The sequence below is a fragment of the Larimichthys crocea genome, chromosome I (genome assembly GCF_000972845.2).
Source record: "Larimichthys crocea isolate SSNF chromosome I, L_crocea_2.0, whole genome shotgun sequence".
NCBI lineage: Eukaryota > Metazoa > Chordata > Actinopteri > Sciaenidae > Larimichthys > Larimichthys crocea.
The window spans coordinates 21626338-21641257 of NC_040011.1; the positions used below are offsets into that span (position 1 = coordinate 21626338).

A 14920-nucleotide genomic window follows, 5' to 3' on the forward strand; every position below is an offset into this window, starting at 1 on the left:
GCACAGGGTCTAGTTTACAAAGTGCCACCCTTTAGAAAACATCTACAGCATCATTACTCTCATAATGTATTGTTCAGCGGTTCACCTCCTACAAATGAATATTTGATAGTTAGTGTTATTCACTTCACAGTAAACTGGGTAACTTTAGTTACTTACAAGTTAAAAGTAGTCAGATGCCAAATGTAATGCCTGCATGTTTGAGTCCCCTGGTCTCTACAGAAAGAGGCACCAGTTGTTCTCTGACCCACAATTAACCCTCACATGGTTCACTAAATATAGAAATCCTGCAGCACCTGTTGCCCCTGGTGTTAGATAGAGGGCAAGAGCATTTGTTTTAGAGATTAAACAGCCACAGTAACTGATTTTACAGGAAGTGAGACTTCAGGAGAGCAGATCACTCTGATTTATGACTATCAGCAATCATAGATTTTACTTTATATTTTCAGAAGGAAATATTGTACTTTTTATTCCAATACACTGATCTGACAGCTGCGCTTTCTTTTCAATTAAGATGTTATAAAAAATTAAATACATGGTCAGACAGGTTGACTGTTGATTTGTAATTATTCATGTTCAGGTTCAGTTCTTTGTTTTAGTATTAACAATACATAGTCAGGTTAGATTGCTGGGTTAGAACTTGAATACATGGCTGTGGTGTAAATGTTTGTGAAGGCTGGCAGAGCATCTATTAGGCTCAGCCGGGACCCCAGACAGTCAGAGAGGGAGTAATAGACTATAGAGTCAATAAGGGATATCCCGGAGGCCTCATTGCAGTGTTTGTAATGCGTGTTCAGATGATGTGGTGTGTTTACTGCATCAGCAGCCTCCTCGCCCATTGCTGGAGCATAGAGTCGAGCTGAAAGGCGCACAGCCGCTGTCCAGAAGGACTCAACATTTGGAGCAGCGTGGGTAGAAGAAACAGAAGAAGATGTCAGTGGCATTGAAGAGAGGGATAAGTGCTGAGACAGAGTCCAGAAAATGCGCCGCGCGTCTCTGGAGGCTCTTTCCTCACCTTTTACTGTGTCTGTCTCTGGTGGCTTACGCAGCGCTGGGTGCGCTCCTGTTCCAGTGCATTGAAGGAGGCACCGCCGTGTCCACTACCCAACAGGATTACCGGCAGTTCCTGGGTCAGATTGTCAAAACCGTCCAGAATCAAAGCGGTAAGTAAGCACAAAGGTCTGATATCATCAGACTTTAAGAGCTAATACATCTGGACCTCAGCACGCGCATTTCGAGACTATGAGACTTACAGTATCATATTAAAAATAATAAATATTAATTATTCCGAGCCTGAACTCCACATTACACAATTTCTCCATGTTTTCAGATAACGCCTCCTGTACACAAGAACAAATAGTGAGCCAGGTGGAGAAAAAGATGGACCAGTTCAAGTCCATATGGTTCCAGAGACCTAAGAACTGGACTTTTTTCGGCTCCATGTTCTTCTGCTGCACTGTATTCACAACCGTTGGTAAGTTTACAGCAGAAGTCTATACACATTTTTGGACATTTTGGTACAAAATCAGCTAACCAGCTGTTGGTAGGTTACTACTTCCTCTGTTTGAAAAGAGGTCAACCACCAGTGAATGATCTTATAAGCATGGATGGGGCGATTATCTGCAAGTAGAAGGAGCATCACATCACACACATCATCATCAACTGACCTTGCATGTGCTCCTTCCAACTGGGTTTATTTGGTCAGTTAGTGAGAGAGCCCCAAAACAAGGACCACTGTAAAGAGGAGGAAAATGTACTGGCTGGTTTGTCAACATGAGTTACAGTACTAAGTACTGCAGCTGTCATTCATATTTACAGTGTATAATATTTAATTGAAAATTTAGCCAAATACAAGAAAATGGTTGGAATACAACATTGTGTATATGATATGGTAATGATTCATTTATTTTGATAAATTTACAATGGCAGTATGATTCTCAAACAATTATTTGGATTAATTGTGCGTATAGGAGTATACAGTATGTGAGGGCGTGAGTATTTGCAGCTCTGGGTCATTTGATCTTCATACAAAAGAAGTAGAGGCACAAAGTCATGACTGCATCTCTTTTAGAGCAATGTCTCAACTGTCTGTCTCCTCTGTGCATTTGGAGTCGAACATTGTATGTGATCTGAACACGGTGTGACTTGGGTTAGCTCAGGAAACTGAGTTGGCAATAACTACTCCCAGTCAAACATCTCTCTCAAGGTTTCTTTCATATACTGTAGTTTGTATACTGTAGCATATAGCAATCACAAATGCTGACACGGCAGTCTTATTCCCATCTTCAACTCATCCCATATCATATCATCATATCTACCACAATACCTCCTGCACACCATGAGCTACATTTACAGTGATCAGCAGAGAGAGAGAGAGAGAGAGAGAGAGAGATTCTCATCATCTAAGGCTGATGGGAATTTTGAAGTATTTGGTCAAAAACCCAAATAATGAACAAATTAAAACTCTGCTCTGAAGATTGCCCTAAATGAAAAGGAAAAGAATTTCGTGGTAATCAGTGTAATTCAAAATCTAAATTAAATTCCTAACCAAAAAATGTCAACCTGCAGGTGGTGGTACAAAAAGGTTTGGAAAAACAGTCAGTTTGTCAGTCTCATCAGGTTTAAAGGATACAGTTAAATACCATCAGCATAACAGTCATATGCAAGAGATACCTTTCATTTTTCTAATAATGTGGATGGAAATGGAAAGGGAAGTAAATAAATAGAAAATATTAAAGGACCCAAGACAGAACCCCGAAGCACCCCACGGAAAAGAGCAGACATGTAGGGACCAAGTGACACAGAAATGCCAAGGGCACAATCGCTTTTTCAGGAGAGGCGGATCAACTGCATCTTGAAATAAGCAGGGACACAACCAGATTGCAAAGAACCATTTATGATCAAGACCAGACATGCAAGTAAAATAGCTATAGGGCATGAGGAAGTTTTTGTACTGTGCACAAGACCAATGAGGTCTTGCAGGGAAATGATAAGCTGACAATATTTCACACATATTTCACTAGATAAATTAAAACCATGGTCTACTGGTGGTGGCAGAGGAAAAGCCAGAGGATCACCAGAGTCATTAGGATTCATCTTCTATGGACCATGAATGTCTGTACCAAATTATACAGCAATCCATACAATAGTTTTGAAGTTATTTGACAACCTAATGGAATTGCTAAAAGAACCGTCAAGGGATGACCAAAGTTATTTTGATTCATGAATGGCTATACAAAAATATAATTACCAGTAACTGCTGAGAGATTTCTACTCTCACTGACCCTAAACTTGTTAGTCTCGCTTTGTAAAACACCCTGAGGTCAGGTGACCAAACTGCACTGATATGTCACTTGTCAGACCTTCAGAAACAAGCCTTTGTGACACTGAGAGAAAACTGACTTATCATTCTTCTGTTGGAAGTGTTCTCTGTTGTGGTCTACTTTACTTGTGGTTTAGTGCACTTTGGTGCTAATGACTGTGTGTTCAGCTCCTATTGACGTTGCCAGGCAGTAAAAGTGCTAGCCGCATATTACTGTGGCTCAGGCAATGTGTAACAAGCAGTAAGCCGTCTGTGTACATGACAGGGGGTCTGGTTTTGTTCATAATAATACTGTATATGACAACTGTTGGAACAAGGATTTACTTTCCTAGTAAACATGGATCAAACCAGTAACCATTTGACTGGAGGAGGGTAAGGTGAGCTGAGCGAGATTTCATTCTGGGCATAATTACAAATTAAATCACATCCAATAATATCTGTATATATGAACTGCCTCAGCCTCTCCTGCTTAGGTTGCCCTGGTTGAGTGACAGATAGACTGAACTACATGACGGCAGATGTGTGCCGACAAATTCTAGTGATAGTCAATATTTCTATTTAACAGTGATCAATAATCTGAGTTGTTGCTTAGAGAGGTAAAACCACAGAGAATTATTACCAACTATGCAACTCACAGAGTTTGAGCACGCTTGAACTCTTTTAAATTGACAACTGTTTTCAGCAATGAAGCTTTAAAACCCATTGTGCATGACCTGCTCAGCACCAAATGACAGATGCACAAGATCTGCAACTAGCTGGTGAAAATGGTGGAGCATTTAGGAGCTAAAGAGTTCGATATTTCTCTCACCAGTTGAACTAAAAGACTCATCAACATTCATCATGTAGTCAGAAACATAATTCTAAGTACATGCAAATGTAGCACTGTGTCTGTAAAATCTGAAATCAATTACTGCAGGTTTCAAATGAAGTTTTTTGACCTGGTCTGAGCCCATATTTATCACATGACCCAGAATAGAAAATTGGTCTTAACTAGTCCCTCACAGAGCACAGAACTGTCATGAACATTACATTACATTACATTGCATTTAGCAGACGCTTTTATCCAAAGCGACTTACAGAGGAGGACATAAGCTGAGAAAGGTGTAAAGGAGCACAGAGTAGTTGTTAGTTTTGTTAGTTTTGTTAGGCAGGGAAGCATTCTCGAAACAGAAAGGTTTTTACAAGTTTTTTAAAGGTAGAAAGGGATGTTGCTGTTCTAGTAGCCGTTGGTAGGTCATTCCACCATTTGGGGACGACCACAGAGAAGAGTCTAGAGTCACCTCGCTTTGCGAGAGGCGAGGGTACAACTAGACGGTTTGTATGAGCGGAGCGTAGCGCCCTGGTCGGGACGTGAGCCTTTAGTAAGGCGCTGAGATAGGCAGGGGCAGATCCTGAGGTGGTTTTGTAGGCTAGCGTCAGAGCTTTGTGTTTAATTCTGGCAGCTACAGGCAGCCAGTGCAGGTCGCTGAAGAGTGGGGTGACATGTGACCTTTTAGGTTGATTGAAAACCAGTCGCGCTGCGGCATTCTGGACCATTTGCAAAGGTTTGATCGCGCAAGCAGGTAGGCCAGCCAAGAGCGAGTTGCAGTAATCGAGGCGGGAGCTGACTGTAGCCTGAATCAGGAGCTGAGCGGCATATTGGGTCAGGTACGGTCTGATTTTTCTAATATTGTACAATGCATAGCGACATGACCTCGCTACGGAGGAAATGTGTTCAGAGAGAGAAAGACGATCATCTAGTACCACGCCCAGGTTTTTAGCAGCATGGTTAGGGGTAATGGTGACAGTACCAATTTTCAGGTTGAAGTCATGGCAGATTGACTCATGGGCAGGGATGACCAGGAGTTCGGTTTTTGACAGATTAAGCTGGAGATGGTGGTCTTTCATCCAAGTTGACAGATCAGAGAGACAGGCGGAGATGCGTGCGGAGACCGTGGTGTCGTCCGGCTGGAACGACAGGTATAGCTGTGTGTCATCGGCATAGCAGTGGTAGGAGAAGCCGTGTGAGCGGATAACATGGGACAGCGAGGTGGTGTAGATGGCAAACAGAAGGGGACCCAGCACCGACCCCTGCGGCACCCCCGTGGAGAGGGTATGAGTCGATGACAGACGACCTTGCCAAGACACATTAAAGGAGCGTCCAGCGAGGTAGGACTCGAGCCAGGAGTGGGCAGAGCCTGTAATGCCCATGTTAGCGAGTGTGGTTAGGAGTATGTCGTGATTGACTGTATCGAAGGCAGCCGATAAGTCGAGAAGGATGAGTACAGATGATTGCCCTCGTGCTCTGGCTGTTTTTAAGGCTTCTGAGACAGATAGTAAGGCTGTTTCGGTGGAGTGGCCACTTCTGAAACCCGATTGCTTTGGGTCAAGTAGGTGGTGATGGGTGAGGAAGTCAGTGATTTGTTTAGAGACCGCCCTCTCAATGGTTTTCGAGAGGAAGGGGAGCAGTGACACCGGCCGATAATTTTCAACCGAGGCGGGGTTAAGCGTAGTCTTTTTTAGTAATGGCGTAACTCTGGCTTGTTTGAAGGCCGCTGGAAATACGCCTGAGGACAGTGAGGCATTAATCACGGATGTGATCGGTGGGACTACTGTAGGAGCGATATCTTGTAGGAGTTTAGAGGGGATGGGGTCCAGTGGGCAGGTGGTGGGTCGGTTGTTTATGATCAGTTTGGATACCTCGTCTTCCGAGAGAGGGGTGAACGAGGAGAGAGTTGCGCTGTTGTCTCGGGGGAGTAGCAGGTTGTGACCGGGGGGATCACAAAATTGTTTGCTGATTATCGCCACCTTGTCTGTGAAGAAGGAGGCAAAGCTGTCAGCAGTGAGGTTGGTGGCAGGTGGGGGTGGGGGAGGATTGAGCAGCGATTTGAAGGCGGAGAAGAGTTTCCGTGTGTCAGTTGTGCTGCTGATTTTCTTGTTGTAATATTCCATTTTAGCAGTCGTGACAGATGAAGAGAATGACGCTAGGAGAGATTGGAAGGCTTCTAGGTCAGCGTGGTTTTTGGATTTGTGCCATTTCCGTTCTGCAGCTCTGAGTGCTGTACGTGACGAGCGGATGGCATCAGTCAACCATGGGCGGGGCTGAGTGGAGCGTGCTGGTTTTCTAGAAAGAGGGCACAGGGAATCTAGGCATGCGGTTAGTGTGGAACTGAGAGATTCTGCGGCTGCGTTGACATCTAGCGGAGAGAAACTGTTGGGAGGGGGAAGGGCAGTAGCGACGATTGAGGCGAAGTGGGTGGCAGACAAGTTGCGGAGATTGCGTCGAGAGGTGGTCATGGGTTGAGGGGTGGTAGGTAGTTCTGGGAGGGAAACCGTGAAGTGGATGAAGAAGTGGTCCGAGGTATGTAATGGTGTGACCATTATGTCATCAGTTTTGCAGTTTTTGGTAAGGACGAGATCCAGATGATTGCCATTTTTGTGAGTTGGGGGAGTACTGACTAGTTGCATGTCGAATGAGTTGATGAGGGATAGAAAGTCTGTGGCGTAAGCTTTGCCTAGATGGATGTTGAAATCACCGAGGACCAGCAGCGGGCACTCAAGTTCAGGGATTGAGGACAGTAGCGTGTCTAACTCATTGACGAAGTCACCCAGAGGTCCAGGAGGACGGTAGATGACGATCACTGAGCATTTGACCGGAGCTATGACTTTGATTGCGTGGTGTTCAAATGAGCAGTAGTTGGTGTTGAGGAGCAGGGGAGCATAGTTCCATTTGTTGTTAACCAGGACCCCAGTTCCTCCTCCTCGCTTGGAGAGACGGGGGGTATGGGAGAAGGAGTGAGCTGCGGAGAGTGCTGCCTGAGTGGCGGTGTTTTCTGTTTTAAGCCAGGTTTCGGTGAGGGCCAGTAGGTCCAGGGATAGACCGCTGGCATAAGCTGGGATAAAGTCCACCTTGTTGACAGCAGATTGGCAGTTCCATAGGCCAACAGAGAAGGTTTTGGTGGGTGTATAGTGTTCCAGTGGCCGCAGGTTAAATAGATTCCTGGTGCGAAGGTTGCGGCGTAGGGGGGTCCGTGCAGTAGAAACTACGGGGATCTTCTGGAAGCACATGGTGATATAGGTAGGACAGATGGAGGATAGTTTTGCCTTGCTCGGTGGACTCGCGCAGGTAGACTCGCTTGTCTTAACCCAAGTAGGTCTTCACACGAGGAGGGCTTCAGACGAGGGCTGACGCTTCCGCTGACGCTGCAGCGCAGAATGCTTGTTGAAATAGGTGCAGGTGCCACTCCCTGAGTCCGCCCTCTTTTGCAAATTACAAAAGGCTGTGGTTTCGGGGGCGTGTCACTTGTTCACACCTGAGTCCAATCCAGTTTCGGGTACAGCAGAGTAAAATTAATCCTAGTTAAATTACCTGAAGTGAATTCTAGAAGATCTTACTGTCAGCTGTTGACTCCACACTTTCTTCAAGCTTGTCCTGAAGATGGGAGTTCACTGTGTCTATTTAAGCTCCTTGATAAGTGAGAAGTCCGCCCTCTTTTGCAAATTACAAAAGGCTGTGGTTTCGGGGGCGTGTCACTTGTTCACACCTGAGTCCAATCCAGTTTCGGGTACAGCAGAGTATAATTAATCCTAGTTAAATTACCTGAAGTGAATTCTAGAAGATCTTACTGTCAGCTGTTGACTCCACACTTTCTTCAAGCTTGTCCTGCAAGTGTTCACTGCAGTGAGCAAATGACAAAAAGGGCAAACAACATTGGTATGAAAATATATATTGTTTGATGTAGATTCTTCAAAGATAAATGATTCACACTGACCATGCAGCAGGAATTCTTTCAGTTTCTGATCATTAATCGTAACAATGCTCAGATGATGTCATCTATTTTATCCACTGTTAGATTCCAGAAACTTTACTAGACCCTTGAGAAAATAAACCTACATGATTCATTCTGAGATATCTCACATGCAAGAGGAAATGTCTCCAAAACTATTAGAGTTCATTATTCACTGACATTTTTGTGGAAATATGATTATTAGATTTAGCTGTACATTGCGGTGGGAATAAAGTGCACCAGCCATCAATAAAAATCCATAGAAAATGAATTGATAATGCAGAGAGTTGTTGTTGAGATACTTTGTTCTGAACCTAGACCATATTGTGGTCTGCACACAGTACTGTCACATAATTACTGCATTACTTACTGAAAAGCAATCTAACAAGTTGATCCTAAAAAAAGATTACAACTGCCTTTTTTCCCGTGTGGCTGGTGTGTCTCATTATCAGACGGCAGCTGTTTTTGAATGGTTACAATACCTGAGGACTGACAGGTGCGTGGTGGCCACATGGTAGTCACTGCGGGGCCAGTGCCCCAGTCACAGTTTATCATAAGAAATGTCAGCTGCTGTTGGTTTATGCACTTAGTCTAGTTATCCTACCCATCTGGAAGCTGATCTAAGAATCTGTACTTGTGTAGATGATGGGGAAACAAATCCTGCAAATCATTCAGCAGGCCTTAAAAGTATTTACCTCTGAATCTGTGATTCAAAAGTGTAGAAAATACATAAGTCCATAAGACCATCAAGACGCCACCAAAACTTTATTTGTGGTGCAGTTCATAAAGGCTTCTTTATGTTTCACTCCTAGTGCAATCAACAAATACCACCAATGGTATCGGTGTTGATCGATACCAGTGTAATTTATGCACTGCTGCAGTTTCATCAAAGAGTTGACCTGACTGTCTGTCTGACCCGTCACAGTGCAGAGCAGGCACACCTTGCTCAGCTCCCAAGTTGTGGGCGGAACAATCTAAAATATTGATTGAGTATTGATACCAGCGTTGGTATCGGTAGTGATCGATACTTGCGTGATGAGATCGATAATTAAGTTTCACTTTCTCTTCTCTACGATCAGTACACAACTCCTGTTACAGCACAGTGGTTGTGTGCAAGTGGTAACACACCACTCTCTTCAATTCGCATACCCCCAACTCTCCCCTGCTGTGTTTTGGTGTTGTGCCATCACGTGACTCAGAGGCGGCAGGCAAACAAGTAAGCAAGCAGTCAGCCAGGCCTGGCCAGCAACAGATGGAGGAGGAGAAGGAAAAGGAGCACCGTGTGGCAGTATTTCATGAAAATTCATTTAGATTTAGCAATTTGATGAAGCATCCACATTAATTATTATGAATTATCCCACATGATCATTTTTTTCAATAAACAAAAAAACTAGATTTTATTATACTAGAAAGCTAGTCTAGAAATACAAGCCAAGGAAAGGGCTCATAGCTGAACTGTTTTGTTTAGATGAATCATATTTTTTTTTTATGTCATATTTACTGAATATTTAGGCTACTGAAAAGCACAAAGGAAGATCATCTTCTGACACCTTGGCTAAATCAAACTATTAGCAATGGTACGTAGTACATAGCAGATGTGTTTTCACGCATTGGAAATACTCTTGTTTAGTTCAGATGAAGGGTGGTGCCTTGGCTACTTGCTTGGCAGTAGACTCTTTGTCTTGCATACATTTCGAACCTCAAACCCACTAGCTAAACATCTGTTTCAAGATGTTCAGTAGTTTGAGAACATTGCCAATATATATATTTTTTACTTATTAGTGATAATGTTTTATACAATTTGTTCTACCTTTTTGATGTGTAAGAACCTAGTGAAGATACTGTACATTAGCCAGTTTGTTACTCTCAGATACATACAGATAAGTGGTTAAAGGATTCCAGCTAATGGCTAATTGCTCAGCAGCAACAGGAAGCCCACAACTCACTGAAGAGAGGGCACTCTCAGAGGAGAATGCCTTTTACATCACCACAAAAAGCTTATTAGAGGTTGTTAGAGATTAGAGGCACATTGTTTTCTGTGCTGTCTTCTTAGTTGGAAACTCATTCATCACTCCACAACCACCATAATGAGTGTTTAAGGGAAAGCCTCAAGGTACACTGTATAGGTTCACTGTCTGCCAGTTTGCCACTTATTTTAGGGCCTACATTGCATGAATGTTTTTTTTTTATTACATTTATTTTATTGACAATTATTAATACACAATGAAATGTGCCAAATGTGAGCATTCAAGCAGCCAAGCATCCAAGTTAAGTGATGTTTAGATCTATGATAAGACCGTCCACTGAGGCAGAACAACCAGGTGTTGATTTCACCCACAATAATAATGTTTAACAATACAGACAGACTTAGAGACCACAGGCAAAATGTGGTCCTGACAGTGGCAACTTATAATGGAACTAGCAGCCTTATATAGCCTTCCACTGGCAGTGACCTGGACCCCTGCCACAGTATATGGGACTGTACATCTACAAACACACATTATTGATACATGCTAATGTATGCATGATAGATACTAGTAATGAAGCCCTTTATTACAGAGTCTTCTGATAAGCAACACCGTTCTGTAACCTGGCCCCTCACATACTCTTAATCCGCAGGTAAACCCTACACCAGGGGTTGGCAATTAGCGGCCCGCGGGCCAAAACTGGCCCGCCATCAATTATATCTGGCCCGCTAGATGACGTTGATTTATTTTAAATTTAATATATCTTTTAAACCTCATGTTTCCTGTCAAAATACAACAATTCCACATTTTTACAACATTTATTGAAAAGTAGCTGATAAGTAACGTGACAGCAGCCAGAACATCCTCGCAGCCTCTTTACTTGACGCACAGGTTGGAACACTAATTGGCACGTGCGTGCGTAACCTGTGGAAAGTAAAAGTGTCCTGTGGCCCTCATGCAACGGACAACGTGAACAAATGTGTTTCATTAAATGAAAGTCATAGTCATGGCCCGCGATGGAATTGTCAGAAAATAAATTGGCCCGGGTCCAAACTTATTTGCCGACCCCTGCCCTACACTGACCCAAGTAAAGAGCAGACTCTGCAGCTTGAACCCAATGATATATCCACATTGTATTTGTTTGGGCTAAACTATCACAGTTGGCACAACATGCTTGTTTAGGCAGTTTCATCTGAATGCCATTGCCCACTCAGTAGTCTACCTGTCATCCCTGCTTATTTAGCTCAACTAGTATAGTGATGGTTTAGTATAAAAATAGTTACTACAATAAAACCTTAACATATAAATGGCAATAATTCCTTTGCTGTGTCTCAGATTGTGCATCCAGGCCAAGGTCAACTTCACAACAACTTGTATTAATTTTAATGTACATAAATCTGTCGTTAAATCTGTTGATCCGTGGACCTTTCAGATTAAAGGAATAGAAATAATTGAGCCTTTGACAGCTTCAAAGAGTCTCCACATTTTTTTCCATCTCTTCATTACAATACAATACTTGGTGTTATTTAACCATCTGTTATCCTGGGGATCTCTCTAATAAGATGGAGGTGCTAACAGTGCTAACCAGGATACAGAGGCATTATGGAGAGTGTAGCATCACAGAGATGTGGCTGAATGAACTCACTTTGGATCTGCTGGTAACTCTGGACGGCTTTCAACTTGTGAGAGTGGACAGCTGAAGACAGGTAAACATTTGAAGACAGACAGACCACCAGATCAACTGTATAAATGTACCAGAGTTTTTTTAAACTGAACTAATCAGGTCACATCTGAAAGTATCCTCAGCCACATAGATAGATGACAAATGTGACGCACTGATGTTCAGGAGGAAATATCTACAATGGTCACTCTCTTGAATATACCATTATTATGAAGATTAAATAAATCAACTGTTAACTATAAGATATGATGACTATAACTGTCATTAAAATGCTAGTATGAGTGCTAACAGCTTTAGATAGATAGATAGATAGATAGATAGATAGATAGATAGATAGATAGATAGATAGATAGATAGATAGATAGATAGATAGATAGATTTGAGTTAAGCTATAGATGTCTTTAAATCCATTTTCTCCACTGTTGTTGCAGGATATGGAGAGATGTATCCAGTTACCCTGCCCGGTAAGGTGGTGTGTGTCTTGTATGCCATGGTGGGCATCCCTCTCATGCTTCTGGTCATCCTTGATGTAGGAGATTTTCTCGCTATGCTCATGACCAGAGCCTATGTACATATTCACACCTTCTGTAAAACACTCCGCTCCCACACCTGGTCACCAAGGAAGGCTCAAAGGAAGGCAAGACACTCAAGCCACCCAATCATGGAGGAAGGTACAATTGTTTTCAGCCATGATCTTGTGGTCCGTGAACCCCTTGATATCCGGCAGGTGCTTCACAGCCAAGCTGATGTACGGCACAAGTCTGTCAAGCTCCAAAACAACAAAGAGATCTTCGAGAAGATTCTTGCCAGAGAGAACTTACTTAGAAAGGGCCCACTGCTCAGAACCGTCTCCTGCCCAGAGCTAGACCAGTTACCACCACCACCCAAAGGACATGCTATATGGGATTTCACAGGGCTAGGGGATGGAATGGAAATGCTGGATGTACCCTTTATACTGATTCTTTTCATCGTGTTTGCCTACATTTTATTTGGTGGTTTGATTTTGCCACTGTGGGAAGATGATTTTAAGGGTTTTGACCCCTTCTACTTCTGCTTCATCACACTCACTACCATTGGTTTTGGTGACATTGTACCCAAACACCCCAAGTTCTTCATGCTTACCTCACTCTTCATCATTGTTGGCATGGCTATCATGTCCATGTCCTTCAAGCTAGGCCAAGCACGAATTGTAATCTTATACCGCCAACTCATCAAGTTCATCAGCAGGGGAAATGTGGAGGAAAAGAACAACTAAGTCAGAGGAGTCTTTGCCTCATGTCCAAGAATTGTTTCCTGGTTTTGATACAGATCAAAAAAATCTGTGGGAACTTCTCCATCGTGTTCTTTGTACTGGTTGTTCAAATATAAGCATGAGCAAATAAAAAAATGTGCATGTGCCAAAGCTTTCACCCAGTGAAGCAGGGTGATTCTGCATATTTAACATACAGTATTTTGCCAAGGAATGGCTATTTCTTGTCCTGTAGAACTGTGTGGTACAGTAGTAATTGTAGTGCCTTACAGCACACTATAGAGGTCAAAAGAAGAGTGTTGCATTAGATTATAAGTCAGATTTCTTCTTTTAGGTAAATCAAATGAAATGCCTTTTGCATTGAGTGTTCATTCTTTTAAATTTCACTTATGTCCAATTAAACACTCAACATGGACAAATATTATAATTTTCAGACTGTAATATTTTTCAGATTGTAATATTAACCCTATGTCTAGATTAGACCTAGGTTCTTGATTCTATACCGTTAAAACAACATATAATACCTAAGTTCATCAAACCTGTCCATTCAAATGTTTCTTATGTTCATGTATAGCCAGTACTGGGCTGTATATGACTGTCTTTTCTACTTTGCCAGTTTAAATGAGGACGATGTGTTAGAATTATAATCAGCAAACAATTATATGCATTGGAGATAATAATGCAAGATAATTTAAGCTTGCAATACACAGTAGTAGTAAACACCATCATTGCTAATTTCTTGATTCAGTGGCCAAAATAACAGTAATATCCAATCCTTACCCAAACCTACACCTCATACTCCCACTTCAAAGTGTATTTGGAGTGGAGTGGTAGTCGAATGGTTAAAGAGCAAGCCACATGGTTGCAACATTTGATCACCAAAATAAAAATACAAAACATTTGCACAACTTATGTTGCAGTGTGCACTGCAACCGCTTCAGCACTATTTTCACAATGTAATGTATACAATATGTCTGGAAATACGATAATTGAAACACAGCCATAGTAGTCTTAATAATTAATGTAGAATTACTTGTAAAGCATGACAGACAGGAAGGTTAAGATACTGTAGTGTATCATGCAATAAATGTTCATTTATGGAGATAAGTCTCATTTAATGTGTGTTTCTTCATTATTAGCGTCTGTCTTTCACAAACAAGTGAATGCAGTTACACTACAAGTGATGAGCTGCATACAATCTGTCAGAATCTACCTATCATGCAAAAATGCAGGCTTAGTTTTAATGATGTTTTGCCTGTTACCCTATAAATATACTGTATAATGTCAAACTGCTTGATTTGACTTTTCCACAAATAGCTTATACAAATATAAATAAAGAAAGATACACTATGGTAAAGGCAGATTGACGCATGATTCACTTTATGTAATAATCAGATTAAGAACTCAGCAAGTATTTGGCACAGCTAGCTAGCTCTTTTTGTTATTGCACTAAATTTTCAGCATGGCAGAAATTCTATCTTTGGATTTAATTAATAGCACCTAAACATTTCGAACAGTTCACTGTTGATGCTGATTATTCTTGACTTCTGATCAATGCAGCAAAACACCTTGTTCAACTTATTCATCATTCTCACCAATAGATTTTGTGTTTTCACTTCACTCTGCCACTTCATTTGTTTGCCTTTTTCAAGCTACTATAGGCTCAGTTCTAACACACCTGGTCTTACGCACTTAGTTTTCTGTGTGTAATTAACAAATTATCAATCAATAAAATCACTAGAAAAATGCTATTTCCAACACATCATTCATTTGTGTACTGTTTGGTCAGAAACCTGATGTTTTGAACTTGAACATGATGGTAACTTTCCTGGAACGTTCCATTTCAGATAAATACAGAAACCACAAAACCACCTAAACCGAGATCAAGACCAGACCGCATGTAGCCTACTTGAGTAGCTAACATGTAGCTAATATTTG

The 14920-nt window shown here is 42.0% G+C and overlaps 1 protein-coding gene across 1 annotated transcript; it reads left to right on the forward strand.

Moving 5' to 3' along the window:
* The first annotated feature begins 631 nt into the window (after window positions 1-631).
* On the forward strand, window positions 632-14665 carry kcnk18 (potassium channel, subfamily K, member 18). The gene is made up of 3 exons (XM_010743906.3): window positions 632-1160; window positions 1328-1471; window positions 12165-14665. Exons 1-3 carry the CDS (start codon window positions 929-931, stop codon window positions 12986-12988), a joined length of 1200 nt encoding a protein of 399 aa, XP_010742208.1. The 5' UTR covers window positions 632-928; the 3' UTR covers window positions 12989-14665.
* Window positions 14666-14920: the final 255 nt, after the last annotated feature.